Consider the following 18,959-nt stretch of genomic DNA (forward strand, 5'->3'; position numbering starts at 1 on the left):
ATTATTTTTTTGCTTTTATGCCTTTAGTGTCTGTATACCTTAATCAATAAAAACGCTAGGCACTGTACACTTCCTAACAAGAATCAAAACTACTTTGAAAAATTCAGTCTTAAGAAGTCCATCTTTTACAAAGAACTAAGTGTAGGGTACTGCACCATGGAGATAAAATTTCCTAATGTAAAGGAATGTAATGGATCACTGAGGGGATAACTAAGGTGAGACCTTGTGTAGGACCTTCCAATGAAGTGGGTAGGTTTATAACCCTGGGTGCTGAAAACTATGAAGAATCTTTGTACTCAGAAAAAAGTGTAAAAGCAGAAGCAGTGTCCTAGACAGCTTAGAGTGATAGAACAGAGAGAAAAGGGACCTCTCTAAGGGTTTACTGACCTTTAAGAGACCCATAAGACTGGATAGTCCTGTTATATATGACGTCTTTGTGGTCATGTTGGGAAGAAGCCATGTGACCAGTCCCAGGTAACAGATTTGAATAGAATTCCAGTGCAGGAAGGAGGGATAAGAAATAATTTCAGGAAGAAATTCTTTAGAAGTATAGGCTTTCTGGATCACTCTCACTAGAGACATTTGAGATTACTAATGGAGGTACAGTTGTTTGGTCTTTTGATGTTAATACATGGATGACATTTGAGTGGTTTTGTAATGAACCCAAAAGATTTATTAAGAGATCTTGTACCATTCCACTGTGGCCTTTCTCCTCCTCTTCTCCTGGGTAATGTGATGTATGACCAACATAGAACTATACAGCTTTCTGTCCAGCACCTACACATACTCACTGCTGCCTATTCTCCCCTTTGTACCTTTGATTTCTCCAGCCTATTGTCCTTAATGCACACTCATCATCAATATTCGTGGAAGACTTACCCCACATCCCGAAGCAGGTCCTAAATATACAGTTGCCGGGTAGATGATTGCTCAGCATTTGTATAAGTAGAAGAGATATATAACTTAACTCCAGATTTCTGGCTCTGAAACAGGCTTCCCTAACTTAGCAATGAAATGGAAGTCTTGACCAAATGGACACTGTGCTTTGAGTGTTCTATTGACTTTGGGACTTCTGGGTGTAAGGAAGTCGTTCCATGAATTCTCCACTAGTAGCATTGGCAAGTATGACCAGATGTCACATTGCTGACACCAGTCCCTGTGAGTAGGTGACCTGTGTTGGCTGGTTTGGGTATTGATGAAATCTGTTGTATAGCAGCTTCATTGTTGTTTGTGCCTAGAATGACTAGATTGAAGCTAATCTGCCTGTAAACTTCTGTTATGCCTTTGTTGCCTGGAGAAATCCGTTAAAAACTATGAAATCTAAGTCTGTTGTGATTGACCATATCTTGAATAGTGCAAGGACAATTCCTACATTTGCAGGTGGTCACCCAGGAGCTATCACTATCCAGTAAGAGTACAGACGGCTGGCAACCATTTGCTTGATAACTTTTTGATTAGTGGAGGGGTTGGCCTAAAACCAATGAGTGGGTTGCTGGACACAAATTGCTTAAAGAAGTTGTTTAAGAGGATCCTACAGTGTGCTGCTCTGTGCCCCTGAGCAAGGTATTAACCTTAGGTTTGGGGTTTTCTTTCTTTACCATTTCAAACGTAGTTGCTATGCTTTACTTCTTTCCAACCTTACTCACTTACCAGCACAGATGCCCGCCTTGCTGTTTGAACTTTCCTGCCTTCCTGCCCTCAGAATTGGTATACCTCTGAGTTACTTGTCTCCTGACCTTGGCTCATCCAGTTCCCAACACCTGTCTCTGATCTGCTAACAGATAACCTAATGTAAATCAACTTATTGGGGAAAATTGGTTCATGTCTTTGTGCAAGATCAATGATCAAAGGTTCTGCCTGGCAGCGAACAGCTTCTCCTGCCAAACTGCAGGCACTTGTGAAGCTTTATGTACCTTGCCACATACACGTTTTCTCGCTTTTGTTATAAAATTACACATTCACAGCACGATTGATATAGCCTGCACAGAACAAATGATGACTCAGATTTAGTGGGGAAAAAACAGGAATGTGGTTAACTATTTTCAGGAGCTGCTCTATCTTGTAATCTTTTCTGTAGTTGTCTGTGTATGTCCAGGATGAAAACCATACCGAAAAGTTTGAAAACTGTTAGAAAAAAAGAGGTTCCTGGTGTGCCTTTGACACAGTGTGTTTCAGCGATCACTAATGTTCCAAACTTCTTTCACTCTCACATTATCTTCCCAAGAGTATCCTGTCTACCAGTTCTTTGGGTTTGGAAGTCTGCTTTTTCTCATAGTTATTCTCCTGATTTCACTTTTCCTTATCTCTGAATAGTAAGTTCTACCGCTTCCTGTTTTCTTTCAAGCCAAGTAACTTTCCCGTTACAATAGGAAGTCAAAATCAGTACTAAGGTAGCTCTGCACCCTGCTGTCCCTCCTTGTCCCATTAACTCTCTCTATTTTCTGAAATAAGAAACTGTCTTGTGATAAAAATTCCCCAGTAATCACAAAACTTGCTCACCTGGATGCATTTAGCTTTTTGTTAGAAACACTCTCACCCCTTCGAGCTGGCAGAGGATTATAAGGAAATTCTAAGAGATTCTTCCTATCACAGTACCTTTACTGCTAACTTAATTTTTATACCATACTTTCTTGAATATTTCTACTTTGCACATTTTTCTGAACCATATTTGTTCTGATAAAATGCAGCAACTGTCTCCCCTTTCTTTTGACAATGCCTCCTAAACAAGCTGTCCCTTCCAGGTCATTATCTCAGTACTGCCATGTGTTTTACCAAGACTGTGCAATAATAGTTACGTAAAAATTTTGTCTGTGGAATCTTCAAGTTCTTCCTGTGGCTTCTGCATGCTCAAGTGTTTGACACATTCTCCTTTAATCCTCCTCCGTGTTTCATTTATGACACTGCTGCACTCTGTCTTTCTCTCTTCCCCATCAGATTCCATTGCTTTTACAGAGGAATTGTTCTTAAAGATGTTTTCTAGAAATGCTTCATGGAAATGCTTTGGAAACAATAAAAGGGTTAAAACTATTTTTAAAATCACTTTTATAGAAATACATACAATATGAAAATATTAAAAATACATACAAAATGACCATGTCTGCTTTATTAAATTATGATATCTTCTCTTTGACATGGACCAGATTTTTGTAAACTATAAATATATTCTGCCACAGCAAGATGTAGCTCTGAGCTGAAAAGGAAAGAACGCTGTCAATCTATTGCACTTCAGAGCCTTTATTAGATGCTCTGGTCTTCTCATTTAAATATAAAGAAATATCAAGTGTTACCATAATTCTTAATTCCCTGTCAAAGCTAGGCTCTCTTTTTGCTGGCAGTTATATCTGAACAGGGATCAGTTTTATTCCCAGAAAATCTGTGTCATGAGGGTGACCAACCACATAAAAACAGCTTTCTGTTGCTCATAACTCTGGAATGCTGACTGTTAACAATAAATGGAGCTAACGGGGCAGAAGCAAATGATAAGAACAGATTAAAACCGTGGGTTTTATGGCAGTGTCCTGCATCCCCGCTATGCCATCCAACATCATTTTATCTCTGGATCAGGTGCTCTAGTCAGACTGAATGTTTTTATTTTTATCTGTTTGCAGCTCAGTCATCCTGTGACTCTTTGTGAACCACACCCTGGAATTCATTCTTTCCATCCATTCTCTTTTCCCTCTTCTTTTTTCATGTGGTAACTATTGGTTTTCCTCTTTGTAGCCAAAAGTGACATTTTATTGTTTTTTGTCATGGAAACACTCTAACTTGTTTTTGTTCCAGGCCTTGTGAAAGCATCTGATTAATTGAACTGGCATAAGGGAGAAAAGAAAATACACTCCTAACTGTAAAAAGCATGCCTTTGACTGTGCTTTTTATTTTGAAACTATGCAGAAGGCCGTTGCCAAACAGTTAACAATGTAAAGGAGACCCACAACCCTCAGATTTCCATCAATATTTCTTCCCCATCCTTAATTCTTTTCCAACGGGTCAACTATAAGCATTTAACTTGGGCCAAGTTAATGTCTGAGGTAATACTACAGAAATCAGCAGGGTTTATGTCAGAGCTGGGTTTGGTCCCCTTGCCCATGGTGTGCAGATGGCCCCAGGGGGCACCAGAGATGATGTGAGGGGCTGGTCCATGATGCTTATTAGATGCATATTAGAAACTCCTGCTGTTTCCTCTGCCACATAACTTCTCTGGGCTGGTTTAGATGATTAAGAGCATGTGTTCCTGCTAGGTCTCATGCTGTGGCTCTGACTCAGGGAGTATACCACAAACAGATTTTAAAATTCACATTTTGAACAGACTTCTGACAAATGCAGCCGTCATTGGGCCTCACAAGCAGTAAGATTTTTCTGAAGATGCTGAGCTTCCAGTGGACAAACATGCTTCTTCCCCAGACTGTGACTGCTTCATTACAGATTCTTAATCTGAGCTGTGATTTCATCCATTCTGACTTCTCTTGAATGCCTTAAGACGATCGATTGGACAGAGGAACCATTATCCATTCAAGTCATGCAGCCTCCCTGCAGAATGCAAAAAAGTGCTGTCTCAGTCAAAATTAAAATGTTTAATTTATTATGCCTGGATAATCAGCCACTAAAACAAAGTACTGTCTTCTGAACATCTAACAGACTATGACGTTTATAAAAAAAAATTAATTCCTTGTTTCTTCTGGGGATGCAAGCTTCAGCTTCTGAGGTTTCACATTGCCCTGGAGTCACCGAATGTTTTTGCAGTTAAAAAAAATAAATTATTTCCCTTATACCTCTAACAGCAGAGCAGTGTCAGGCACCATGAGCAGTTAGTGAGCACATGATCAATCAAATTATGTAGCAATGCACTATACTTAGCCCTGGAGGTGGTGGGACTAGCTCAGCTATTTGTAAGACTTGCTCAGATATTTAGCTTGGACAGAACCCAAACTCCTTCTGAGGTTAAAAAGTATCCAGCAGAGCTTATTAAAATACTGAGTTTCCTCTCATCTAGAAGAGATCAGAGGCAAAAGGGCCATATAGAAGGCTGGTTCTTATCGTACTGCCACTTTCAGAGAGAGATTAATGGATTGGGTTTTTTGACCTTTTTGATGTTTACCAGACTAATAAAATATTGGGGCAGACTAGTGGGAAAATCCTGGTAGGATTTTTTGCCTTAGTTTCCTGTTCCCTGGTTTTGTTGTTAGAACTTGCCATTCTCTAGTTTAGCTTTAGGATTTATACATCATATATGCTGATACAATGAGAATCTAGCTATTGCTAGTTCAGTTGCTGAAACACAATAGCACACTCTTTATTTGGAGTGTGTCTCTAGAAGTTTTCACATTTGATATTACTATCAAGCTGACTTTTGCAGCTGCTGTCCTACCAGGGATGTACCAATGGAAGGTGAGAGACTCTTAATATCAGGTGGCATTTCATTAGCGTGCAAGAAGCCAAGAAAATTCAATCATTGAAGGCACTAGGCACCAACATCACCTGTCTGGATTTGAAAATTGCACTGAGCATGTGCGTTTTCTTTAGCTTTTAGAGGAAAGACTAAGGAAGGTGATCCAGTTCTGCCAGTTACAAATGGGCCCAAACTGAAATCCCACATCCCTTTTGGAAAACAAGAAACAGGATTAACAAGGCTTCAGTACTGGCACCTAATTCACTTCAATTGGTTTAGGGCAACCTGATCTAGCTGAAGATGTCCCTGCTCACTGCAGGAGGGTGCAGGCTCACTGCCAGATTAGATGACCTTTAAAGGTCTCTTCCAATCCAAACTATTCTATGATTCTACACAACACTGCTGCTGATGTTTAAGAGAGTGGTGGTTTTCTGGTTTATAACTGCCCGAGGCACACTCTTCTGAGTAGGAAATTACTCTTAAAAGTCAAAACCGGTCTTCTGTGACAAATGTGTATGATATATATCCTTGTTTCTGAAGAGTATTATTAAAATATAGTTTACTTGACCAAAATCCCATAGTTTGGGTGTTGATTCTGCTATTGAAGTCAGTAAAATTGCAATGTTTTTTGTTTTATCAGAAAGAGTGAGGAAACCTAGCCCAAATTTAAAAATCAGGCTTAGCTGTGCCTTTAAACATAATGGGTGCAAAATATCAGCACAAGTTCCTGCAAAAAGATACAGTCTGTTTGCACAAACACACAAAAAAATCTGGTTTTATATCCCCACAGAAACAAGGTGCTAACTCTGGAGGGATGGTGGAAGAAGAATGTGGCAAAGTCCCCAAAACAGAAAATTCTTATTTAATGCAAGGGTGTTTTGAAATCACCTAGAATTTCATACTTGAGCCAGGTGATTCAGATACCAAGTAAACCTGCAGAGAAAATAACTTTATTAGCTACTTTACATTTCAAAATGTGGAATCACTTTCGATACTTACAGGTTGTTTTTTTTCTCCTAGCTAAACAGCTCTCATGTATTCTGTGTGACGGTCAGTCTCTTTGAAAAACTTTGACAGAGTTTCTTCCATTTCTAGGTCTATGGTGGCCCTGATTTCCTCTCTCCTAGACTAGCCCAGCTATGTGTTTCAAGATCAGCACAGAACCCACTGCGAGTCTCTACTACTGGCAATTCAGCCGTTGTCCGTTTCAAGACAGACGCAGCAGTGACAGGGAAAGGTTTTAATGCCTCCTGGCAAGAAAATCCGGGTGGTGAGTATACTGATTAATACCAGGAGAAATTCAGGAAGTCCGAGATCAGCCATGCAAGCATTTGAAGTAATCAAACAGCACAAGACTGAAAACTGAGGGGGAATTTATATGTTACTGGATTTGGTAACACCAAGAGATGCTGAAAAACACACAGAGGAAAAAAATGTCTAACTAGCTAAAATCTAGGCCTATTTATGTATTTTGTAACAGTCTACCTTGATGGAGTTTCTTCTCTACATAATTTATCAAGACTTCTCAGTAATCAGAAAAGAACTTTTACATGCTAGCAGTTCTCCCCACCCAGTCACCCACGCAGAGTCCTTTATTAGCTAAATGATGCTTTTGGTTTTAAACTGTAAAGTGAAAAATATCTGAGAACGTGGCTTAACTTGGAGAACTTGGCGGACTCCAAAAATATTTGGACTGATTAGTAAATACTTGAACTCTATAAGGTTCATCCACCCCCCCATGTGATTATTTGTTCAAAGCCTTAGTGGTAATCAGTAAAAGAAGAGACATGCTTAAAAGACCCAACCACATGTCTCTACATGGGAGTTCTTATGAAAAGGCCAATTACAGGAAAATAATTGCAATGAAAAGTGAGCAGAGGCAAATTTTAATTCTTGCAGTTTTGCTTGATTAAGCACACTGATTCAGTAGTTTGTCAAGGTTTATACTTCTCCATTCTCACAAGTTTTATGAGAAAGGCACAAGATATTTTTTCAGTAAAAGAACTTTACAATAGTCCTTTGAATTAATCCCCTTCTGAGATCTGGCAGCTTATTTTTTCTACTTAGGACTCCTGAAGCTTTCTCAGCCCTTCACAGCATCTTGCCTGTTGTACTCCAGCCCCCCTCTAGCCTCTAAAATACCTGCTCACCAGAACACAGTAACAGTACAGTTTTTATCCTTCCAGCAGGCTGCCTCCATCTACAGCATTCCCAATGTGTTTCTCTCACCCTCCTCCATCCCTTTACAACATATAAAAGTCCATTTGTTTGTGTTAGTCCTATTGAAAGCCCTGGCACTTCCCACACAAGATCTATCATTCCAGGCTATTTAGATATTCATGGACACTGGAGCTGTTCTGGTCAGAAATACCTGATGGTGGAGTCCTTATGAAGCCCTCAACTGCATGGGTAGAGAAGTAGAAACTTGAGGCTTTCAATTATTGTACTGCTTATGAGGAAAGTGGAGCTCCCAGCTGTCTTGATATTTTCTCATCCCTGTGCTTAGCTAGGTCTAGTCATTGCTTTCTCAGTATGCTAACTCTGCGGCATTCATATGAACGGTATTTTTGGTTGCTTTTACAATATCTAGGATAGAGGAATACCAGTACTAACACTTCAGCCTTTACAACATCTACTGCCAGCCTGGGGCTAGAAAGAAACATTACTCACAAGCATTGTTGTTGTATATTCACCAAAACTGATAATGTTATACTTCTCTGATAATCATTTCCACTGATTTTTGTTGAGAACAGGACACTTCAACAGCTGTAGCACTCATCTAGCGAAAGTTTAATGTAGAAAATATAAAGATAGAGGTGTTCTTCTCTCAGTTTAAAAATAGAGGTGGAATATCATTGAGCATTAAAGAGCTTCTGATTAAAACTGATTATGTCTTTTTCAGGCTGTGGTGGTATTTTCCAAGCTACCAGTGGGGAAATCCATTCTCCAAACTATCCTCAACCTTATAATAACAACACAGATTGTTCTTGGGTTATCCAAGTTGACTACAGCCACAGAGTCCTATTGAACTTCACGGATTTTGACATTGAAAATCACCATTCGTGTAACTATGACAATGTTGCAGTAAGTAACAATAGAAATTTCAAAAGTTTCCTTATTAAGTCTGGTGAAATGCTTGCAAAAGAGGAAGCTTACTGTGCAACGTAGGCTGCAGTTGGTTTCAGAATGGTAGTTGCATAGTCATATTTATTCACTGATGATCTAAGGCTTCAATTTACAGCTAAACAGTTATGATCTAGTTCCCTTTACTTTACCAATGAAACAGACTTCACAAATGTAGTTCTGCATTCTTCCAGGTTCCCACTTACATCTGGAAGGATCTTTTCTTGAACGCAGTGCATGCTGCATCCTGGCACCATGCTTTTCCTTTTGGTGGTATGGGTTGTAGTTAGTACTGCAGGAATAACGTCATACATAGATGGCTGTTATTATGACACCCTTGACCATTTATAGTGCAGTTTACCACAGCTTGCTGCAAGCCATAGGATGGACTGCCCACATATATAATAGATTGCCCACACTGTTACAAACTCAGAAGAGAGGGAGGTCTGCATCCAGAAGGAATTCTGACTGGCTGATTTTCTTTACGTATGCACTGTGTATTCAGGTGCTCAGCTAAACAGCTGTCTGTTTAATTGCCTCATGAGAGCTGCCGCTCTCTTAAAGGCTTCACACTGCTGTTTGTTTGTGAACTTTTGTCGATGTCACAGAAATTCAAGTTGCTGCTCAATCAGTGCATGACAACGAAGGACTCTACATGTCTCCATTTGGCCTTTTGGGAGCAGGGACATGAAATCCTGACCTTTGATGTCAGATTGCACTTCACTCAGTACAAAGGCATGCGTGAGCAGTACCAGTCGGATAAAGCACAGTGGCTGTAGCCCAAAATCCAGCTTTACTCTCCTTGATAAACTGTCATTCATAGAGAACTCAATTTGGCAGGAACTGAGACTCTTTTGAAAACAGCATCAGTTTTAACAGCGTTGCCTCGTAAAGCTTTTTTGTACTGAACCAGAAAAAAGAAAACGTGTCCCCCTTTTGCTGAGCAGAGCTGAACGTTTCATTTGGCCACAAAGCATCTTTGTACAATGACTGTTCATTTCTTTCTGGTTCTGAAGCACAGGGAAATATGGTTGTGTCTTTTTATTTAAAACTACATCAGGGGAATCACTGAAAGGGAAAATCTATTGGAAAAATTTCCAAGTCTGCTGTGATATCACACAGGATTAGAAAATCAGATTGCCTGGCAGAAACACGGGCCATCTGAAACAGCAGTACTGGTAAAAATGCCAAAAAAAATTCACAAATTAGGGGCTAAATTCTGAAAAGACCTGATATACCAATTTCTCTTTTAAACCTGATGCCAATGGATACATATCTAAAAATTTGTAGATTACTCAGCTCCATGAGCTCCTTGCAGCTACAGGCGCAATTCCCATTACCTTTATAGGCCAGCTACAGGCACTGGGGTTTTAATCATTGAAAGGCACCAGTTCTTCAGCTGGTGGAGGAGACGGCTGTGGCAGAGCTCTTTGCATGTGTGGAGTTTGCAGACCATTGCAGTGCACTGACACTCCTTTTCCTCTGTTGCCGTAGGAGTATCTGCTGTTTGCTTCTGCTTTTTGTTTTTTTGGGTGTGGTGGTGGAGGAAGTTGCCCGTCAGCCCTAGCTGTGCAAATACAGCTGAAGCAGCAACGTGAGCAGGGAGGGAGATTTAAATTTAATGCAGGCATCAGTCACTGCTCCCCAAGTGGAGGGTGGTTTGAAAATGGATGAGGGGTAATGCTGATTTGAAGCCAAGAGATAACGAAGGGCTCTGAGGTAGAGAAGGGCTCTTCAGCGCTAATGTAAGGAGACCAGCAGAACAAGAAAGGAGTGGGTGGGGTTTCTTTACCAATATGCCAATAAGCAGAAAATCACTTGTTGACAACACCCGGATGTGATTTGTGTTCATCTCATTCCAAGGCTTGCTATATGCCTCACATGGTAAGAGAACAGAGTGAGGGGACAGACAGTGCCTGGAAATATGTAAGTAGATGTCTGACTGTGAATGGTTTAGGAATTTCATTCCGAAAGCTGCATAAAATGGAAAATATGGGCAGCTAAGGAAGCTGGTGGGTTGTTTTTCTCTCTCTACTATAGGAACAACTACTGTGTATGAGTAACACAGTGGTTCCACCCTTTTCTGTTTCTTAAATTTTTACTTATCTTTATGGATTTTGTTTGCTCTGTGAGTTCTCTTGGGGCTCCCCTCCACCCTTGAGTGTACCAATGGCCTTTTCCTTCATCATTCCCCTTCTAGAACCAGTCGTTTTTCCCTGTGTTATGACTCGAGATTTTTTTGTTGGTTTTTTTTTTTTAAATATTTCTACCGTAAATCCTTTTCTATGGGGAACACATGAAAATGTATTTTTTTTCCTGTAATGTTTTCCATTGCAGATTTGTTATGTGGGAAAAATAGAGGAAGGGAAAACACTCATTTCTACTGCTTCTTGGCTATGCTGCAACTCCAAAAAGCCCAGTGCGTTTTTCAATTCTACTCAATGATTTCACATGTGAATCTGAGCACAAATCTAGGTTCAGCCAAATGAATTCTAAGCCTGTAACGGTAACTCACGGTGTAACTGCTCTGAGCTCCCTCTAGAGTCAATGGATGCAGTGCGCAGAGAGCACTCCATGCCACCAAAAAGCACATTCTTCATTCACTTAGCTCCCAAAATTTAGTTGATTCCTCAGTTTCTATGCCTCAGTTCTATAACTTAACCGTTCTCAGAATAGATGAACATTTCATCTGCTAAATGAGGAGATATATATATATATAGTCTTTACTTTCTTTGATCTCAAATATAACTTGGTTATATTCTGCAGAAAGCATAAAATCTTTGAGAAGACTTTTTGCTGTCACTATCACCATACATAAAGAAAAATATTTTAATTTCTCTTTGTGTACCAGTCCATTTCTATCTGGAGATTGTGTTTTACAGCAAACAAATTTGTTTATTTGAAGGAAAATAGAGAGAAAGAAATAGTGAATGCACTAATTCCTGTATTTTTTGCCCATGTGTTTAACCAGTATTGTATCTGACGCTACACCAGCAGTGCAGGTTAGCAAGAGTTTCAAGTATTTGGAGATTTGAGAAGGGTGTGGCTCATAAAGCAGTGCTTGTAGCACAAGGCAATGAAAAGGGGAGGGAGAAATATTTTGTTCTTTTCAGCAGCTTTGATTAAGTAAATGTTATTTTTTTTTTCCTATTGCAGTATAATAAGTAGTACACAGGAATGTAGAAATGTAAGCCTCTGGGAGCTAGAGAGGAGGTATGACTTCATTTATTCCAGGTGCTGGCAGAGAGGGTCTTCCAACAGTGGACAGCTAGAAATATGTAGAGCTTTTATGGCTCAGAAGATAAAAATTATCTTCTTTTTGTCATGTGCTTTTAATGCAGGACACATTTGAACAAGAAGGCAATGAGTCACACAGATATGTTTATTGTGGAAAGGGAAGAGAAGAGCAAATTGCTGCTGTGCACAGTGCAAATGAAAACTTGACTTTTAAGTGTGCAGATGCATCATTTTCCTTTACTCATGCAGCCACAGAAATGCATTTCTCAGATGTTTTCAAAATAACTTTAAGAAGCTGCCGAGAGAAACAACTCTTTCCTGAACTAGTGTGTGAATATTGTGGTTTCTGATCTAGATTCAAGAACTGAAATCCTCCCTGTAAAATAGTTTAAGTTAATAAATAACAGGTGAGCAAAAATGACGCAGCCCTACAATATCCATGTGTTACTGTTCCTGCTTAACTTGCAGCTGCCATAACCCCTAAGATTGCTGCTGTGTCTCACTAATGCTTATGCAGAGCTGTTGCTTGAATCAGATTTTTAGCAAGTGTAAAGGCTAGGAACCATTTCTGTGTTTCTGAAAGAGGAGACAGTACTATTCTTCAAGCAAGCTGCCCAGAAACAGCAAATACACTTGATTTAGAAAACATTCCTCTGACTTCATGCTCTTCTCCCAGTATTACCGCAGAAAGACTTCTTTATTCCAGAAAGCTCTTGGAATGAAATGCCTACTTAGTCTCTTATGTTACTCATCCTTAATATCTTCCCGAGTAAGAGAGCTCAACTGCTAGAGTCTCACAACAGTCCATGTGTCAATGGTCACATCCTCAGCTGTGCAAAGTGGCACAGATTCATCAAAACCAGCAGTTTACGTGAACAGTAGCCAGCCCCTCTCTCTACGCTCTGTCAATGCAATGCTTATTCTCAGTTCTAGCATTCAGATAAAATCCTCTCACTACTGCCTAGGGAAAGACAGTACCTTAATTCCTCAGGGTTATTTTTTTAGTCATTACTTTTTTTTCACGTTCCATGGTTTGTGGTTTTTAACTCTAGGCAGTCTGATTTATATACAGAATATATGTACAGAGGAAGAATAAACACTGCACACTATGTATTAAAGGGCTGATTGTGGCAGGATGCCAAGAGAGAAGAAAAGGTTGAATGGATGGATATTTTGGGTCTCTTTACAGGTACTAATTTTTACAGCCATTGCAGTACACTTAATACTCCGTCACAAGGTCCCACAGAGCTAGCTAGTGTTATAGGCCCAAGGATAAATGTTGAATTCATGAATACAGCATTGGCTATGTAGGGTATGTCGGTGGATTAAGCAGGCGCTTTGTCCTTTGTTTCTCAGCTCCAAGGTTTATTTGAGACAGGTCAGCTTTCTCTCAGCTACTGTTTTTATAAATTTTTTCACTAATGTGCTCAAAGGCCTTTGAATACTGGAAGGAGAAACATTGCATTGTGTTATACAGTCTAGTTAGAAATTTTTAATTTATTGGTGCTGCATTGCACAGACTTGATGGAATTTGAGGCATTTTGAAGTAAAAGAAGACAGTCTTAATAAGAAGTACACTTCTAACGAATGGCATTATTTTGCTCAAAGTGGGCTTTTATATAGCTTTTAACATTCTAGCACCTGAATATCTTCTAGTCCCGATATCCATATTTTTATCCATTTTGCTATGGGAAGCTGAGTCACAGGTTATATTAAATGACGTGCCTATGGTAATGCAAGACTTTGATGCTGAAATAGGAACTGAATTCAACTCCTGTTGCTGCCCAGTAGCTCAAAGGCTCTTCCTCTGTGGGTCATGCAACTGTGCTCATCACTTCTGAAACCAGGCAGAAGGGCTCTGAGACTGGCCCATGGCACCAAACACAGCAGCAACAAATCCCATCTGCTGGAGTGCCAGGAAAGATAACGGGGACAGTGAGACTGTGGCCAGTTTTTCCTCTCTGTAGTTTCTCTTTCTATAATTTTTATGTTGCTTGAGCTAGAAACTCATTGGTTTTAACTTCACTAGCCTTGTCTCCGATTGTGAAACAGAGAGGAAGGAAACAAAATTATCAGCTGTAAGTGGAAAAAAGAGAAGGAAGGCATTTGTGGTGAAATTAAAAGTGAAGCTTTTTTTAAAACCATCTTTGCTTTCTTCCTCCCTTTTTTTTTTACTCTTCTTTATCCTCTGCTTAAATAACACTTCATATATATGTGTGTAATTCCGCACTCTAAAGCTATTATAAAGCACAGATAAATGCACTCTGATCCTTGATGCTGATTATGTGCATCTAAAAACCATAATCCTAGTTTCTTCTCTCTTTATACACAGTCATAGCTCCCACTGGTGCACTAGTTGCATGTTAGGGCCAATTTAGAAGTCTTTACTGAGGTAAAATGTAGGGTTTAACTGAATGAAAACCACAGGTGAACTCATATCAGCCATTATCAGAAAACAATAAATGCATGGGCCTATCTGGATTGTTAAAGGAGATTTGCTTCCATACCAGATACACACAGAGGAAGATGGCTACTTGCATTTTTGTTATAAAGGCTACAGTAGCTTCAGCCTGAAATATATGCATTTTTTTGTAATGACCACAGAATTAAAATAGGCAATGCATAGTTTGTTTGCAGTGCCCATACCAGGGATGTATTAAGATCAAAATGTATGAAACAGAAGAGACAGAATGAAATAAAAGTCTTTTCAATACTCCTATTGAAATGAAATACTTTGTTTGATCTTTTCATAACAGGTATTTGATGGTCCTAGCAATGAAGCACCACTTCTTAGAAAACTCTGTGGGACACAGCATCCTCCCCCTATCACATCCTCCAAGAATATGATGTACATCCGACTGCACTCTGACACAACCATCCAGCACAGGGGCTTCAGTGCTCGCTTTACTGAAGGTAATTTTGTCATTTACATTAATGCATATTTATCTGATCACCAGTTTGTTTGTCTTACACACAATCTTTCAGCACAGCTGATAACGGGAAGTGTTTCTACACATGCAGCATACCAGTGTGTATCTTTAACAGGACTGAATCTTTCCAATTTATATTTTAAAGAATTTAAAATCTAAGGATCATCTTAGATTCTTTGATTGGGGAAAAAAAGTACTTTTTATAGCAAGGCATCTAGCGCACGTCAGCTGTCTCTTATTCCTCCTCCCTAGAGGGTTAGCTACCCATAGCTGTCCTGAGAAAAATGTGCAACTGGCAGTTTCCACAGGCCTAGTGACAAAATAACATTTTATATGTCTATCCATGCGCATGAATCTAAAACGCTATAAAAGAATTCTGTGTGGTGCTGTTGATGAAGTTCATGGATTCAGGCCTGCAAACCCTGCCAAACATCAACTATCCAGTTTGTGGAGGACTAATTGGTATTTCACATGGTTTCCTTTTTAATGAAAAATGACGCCAACTGGGCAGATTTTTTCATGAAGTTACATACTATTTGATGACTGGTGATTTTCTTTTTTTCACAATAACTTTGGAAACATTTTTTCCCTGAGATATAGCCATTTAGTTTTTGCAGAGTAAAATCCCTTTCTCTCATTTTCTTCTTAGGATTCTTTTTACTATAAATTAGTACTTTTCACAGATATTTTTTTTCTTTGAAAATATTGTGAAAAATCATAAAGAAAAGGAAGAATTTGCATCAGCAAAAATCTCAGGAACCTCAGTTAGTGAGATACCAGTTAGTTAGATAGCTAATTAGTCATTTCTGACTAAGAGCTATGAGAGCCTAATCTGTTAAACACTCTCAGAGCGCATTTACTGGATTAGGCCCTGCACAAATCATGCCTGGTGAGCAAGTGCTCCCACCTAGGATGGAGGAACCCAGCTTCCCTCTTCCTGAGAAAACCCTGTAGGTCCCATCTCCTGCTTGGATGTTTTAGGGAGCACAGCATGACAAATGTATCTCAGTCTGGTACTGAACTCCCCACCCTGCTGTTTAAAGCAGCTGTGTGTTAAACTCGGACCTGAGGGGTTATGGTGAGTCAATATGCTTGGCAATGAGGCATGGCAGCACTCAGCACCGTTAGCCAAAGTTATGCAGTCAGCAAAGCTCTTGCACATGTGCAATGTTTCACACAATTGCAGTTTTGTTGACGCAGCTCACGAGGACCATGCCAATGCAATGTGATGCCCTCCTTGGGCATTGGAAGTTTCTGGAGAGTTTCTTAGGATTTTTTTCCTTCCTAGTTGCCAACACGGGCAAATGATCAGAGGAATGGGTATGTGATTGCACTACCCTGAAAACAAGTTATATTTTGGCCCCAATATTATTCTTCTGGGCTACAAGGAGTTGATAAAGATGAGATCTGTTCCCAAGTCACTCTGGCTTCTCTCAGATGGTCAGCCAGGTGCAGCACGGCCTGTGGAACCAGGTCAAGAAAGTACATCTGGTGCTGGGAGCTAGTCCTTGAGTCTCTTTTTCTGATAAATTACCGTTGTGAATTTTATCCTCACTTCACATTGATGTAGCATGTTACATTTCATGCATGCATTTTCACCACAGAATCTAAGATATGTGGCTTGTATATATAAATATATGTGTGTGTGTGTATGTGTTTCATTCTAAAGCATGCGGAAGTTTCATAGAGTCAGATTCAGTTGGGGCAGCAATTTCCTCTCCTCTATATCCTGCCAAATACCCAAACAATCAGAACTGCAGCTGGATTATTCAGGCTCAGGAACCATGTAAGTAAAAACATCTTTTATAGTTAGCTGGGATGACTAACATCCTCATCTTCTTTCTGTAATAACAATACCAAATTCCTCCTTTATTTCTCTAGGAAGTTCTGCATCCTGGTAGTTGGAGAGTGTGACTCTCTTAATCTGTCCTAAATCAGATTTCACTGTAAAAGATTTAGTACATAGTGAAGAAAACAATTTATAACTTTGTCATCTTAGCTGATTTAGTGTGACCCAAGTGTTGCAATTATAAATGAGGTGTTGAATACTATGTGAAGTTGGATTGGTCCATGAGAAAATCTAAGGGTTTATACATAATTTAAGCACCTGTATTTAGCTGACCTTATTTTGGTCTGGATTTTTCAAGCTAGAGTTGTGTTAGATCAAATCAATGCTGTTAACATTAAAAAAAATAAATTAATTAAATAATGAGAAAAAGTACACAGGAATTTCAATTTCAAATTGCAAATAATAAAATTTCAAATACAAATTATAAATAAATAAATAAACTGGTCTTATGTGCATAGATACACCCTCAGATGTTCCTGTCTACTTTTAGGCAGATTTATGATTGATCATAAAATACCAATTATTTTCCATTAGATACTGATATTACCTTTAATACCCAGTATTACTTTTACATTGTATAAGATTCCTGATTATTATTTACAATTGGGTAATAGTATCCTGGTAACATCATTTAAAATAAATATATATTTTTAATAGCAACTACTGAACTTCAGTTGTTCATCTGATATTTAGCCATTGCTGTTAAAATCACAGAATGTTCTGACCACATTTATAAATTTATTTTGCTGAGTTATAAAATGAAAATCAATTTGCCAAATAAAACACCAAAACAAAAATCAGGAGATAAGCAATACTTTTTTTTTAGCATAGGTTCTTACACAAATACGCGAAAAGGATGTCACCAAAGCTGTTCCTCACCTACACAACATTTATTTTTAAAGACAATTTTTTCCTGGACCCAGGTGGAAAACTCATACATAGCTGTTGTTTCCTGAATTACATCATTATGAAAGACCAGAAAAACGCTGTATAAGAAGTAGCCTGTGTATGTAGTGATTTCCTCTGCTTACCAGCAGGCCCACCACATACCACAGGTTACAGATACACATGGCTTCGCTATGCCAGTCACACCGCATCACAGGCCATGGCCACATACAATGGATTTAGCCAATGGCAAACCACAGCAGAGTTCCTGCTCCGCTTTTACTGAGAAGGCCAACAAGTCTCCTGCTCTTGCCACCCACTGTGTTTTCCCTTTTTGCTTTGTATCCTGAGGACCTGCATTGATAGCGGTAATTGATTGACCGGACAGGACACAAAAGAGTGCCGAACAGGCAGACTATACAGCTGAATGTCAGTCACTGGCACCCTGCTGAATGCAGCGCCTGGGTCCATGTCTGTCATTTCAGCTTATTCTAGCTAATTAGTTGTAGCCCAGCGAGAAGCGAAATATTTGTGTCAAATTCAGGCTTGGTCAATGTGGGAGAAAACTCAGTTATCATCTAAATCGTGAGACCTTCTGACCCGCTCAAAGTGCACAGGAGCTCTAAGGCCAGGAGTAACTGGTGTCACAAACTGGTGTTGAGGACAGCCTCTCTTCTTCCAGTTGTAACTTCACCTTTGTTCATATCAGACAAGCAAAAGCAATATGAGGGTCAAAAATACCCTGAGTCAGAAATCCTCTTTTTCAGGACGTAGCCTGCAGTCCAAGGGTATGGAAAATCCAATCCCATACAAATATAGCTAAGTGTAGTTAATGATCCTTTAACCAGTCCAATTGATGTATGTATGTGGAACATTACAAAACGATAAAAGAACCGGGTCTTTCTGAGTCTGGAGCAGAGCAACGTCAATTCACATTTTGTCCGGATCAATGGTATAGATCGCAAAGGGACAGAAGGTCATGGATGTGTAGAAATAAGTTTTGTTTCTGAATGTGTGTAAATGTTCCGTGTTGTATTTGCTGACATTTTCAGTATATAATGAAGCTGTTCAGACTGTAGGAAATTTAGATTCACCTGTATGTCTATAGTCCTACACTTCTAATGTCAGTTGTACTTGAAAGTACTGAAATATGAAGAGATTTACCAGGATGTTTGCAGTAAGGATTAATGCATTTCCATCAAATTCACTCCACATGCCAAGGAATAAACTACTACATATGTTATGCCTTGTGGGGACTGATTGACTTCAGGGCAGAAAAGAAAAGATGGTACATTTGTTTACATGTAATTATTTCTCTGTGAAATGACAAACTTCTTTTTAATTTTTCACTCTTTGCCGTTGCCAGTCAACCACGTCACACTCTCATTCACTGACTTTGATATTGAAAACAATAGACAAAACTGTACAACGGATTTTGTGGAGATTTTGGATGGGAATAACTATGAGGCTCCTCTTCGAGGTATTGTACTTTTCCCTTGTTTATTTAATACATAGAACTACACCCAAGGAAAGCAGGAGAAGGTTGTCT

At 39.3% G+C, this 18,959-nt stretch overlaps 1 protein-coding gene across 1 annotated transcript in view; it reads left to right on the plus strand.

The window, feature by feature from the left end:
• The window catches only part of CUBN (cubilin), a 150,593-nt gene that overhangs the window by 68,159 nt on the left and 63,475 nt on the right, over positions 1–18,959 (plus strand). The window contains exons 29-33 of the mRNA XM_074573520.1: positions 6,482–6,656; positions 8,289–8,470; positions 14,503–14,659; positions 16,346–16,462; positions 18,777–18,890. Coding sequence (XP_074429621.1) covers positions 6,482–6,656; positions 8,289–8,470; positions 14,503–14,659; positions 16,346–16,462; positions 18,777–18,890 — 745 coding nt within the window. The remainder of the gene's footprint in view (positions 1–6,481; positions 6,657–8,288; positions 8,471–14,502; positions 14,660–16,345; positions 16,463–18,776; positions 18,891–18,959) is intronic.

Source organism: Larus michahellis, chromosome 2, assembly GCF_964199755.1.
Source record: "Larus michahellis chromosome 2, bLarMic1.1, whole genome shotgun sequence".
NCBI lineage: Eukaryota > Metazoa > Chordata > Aves > Charadriiformes > Laridae > Larus > Larus michahellis.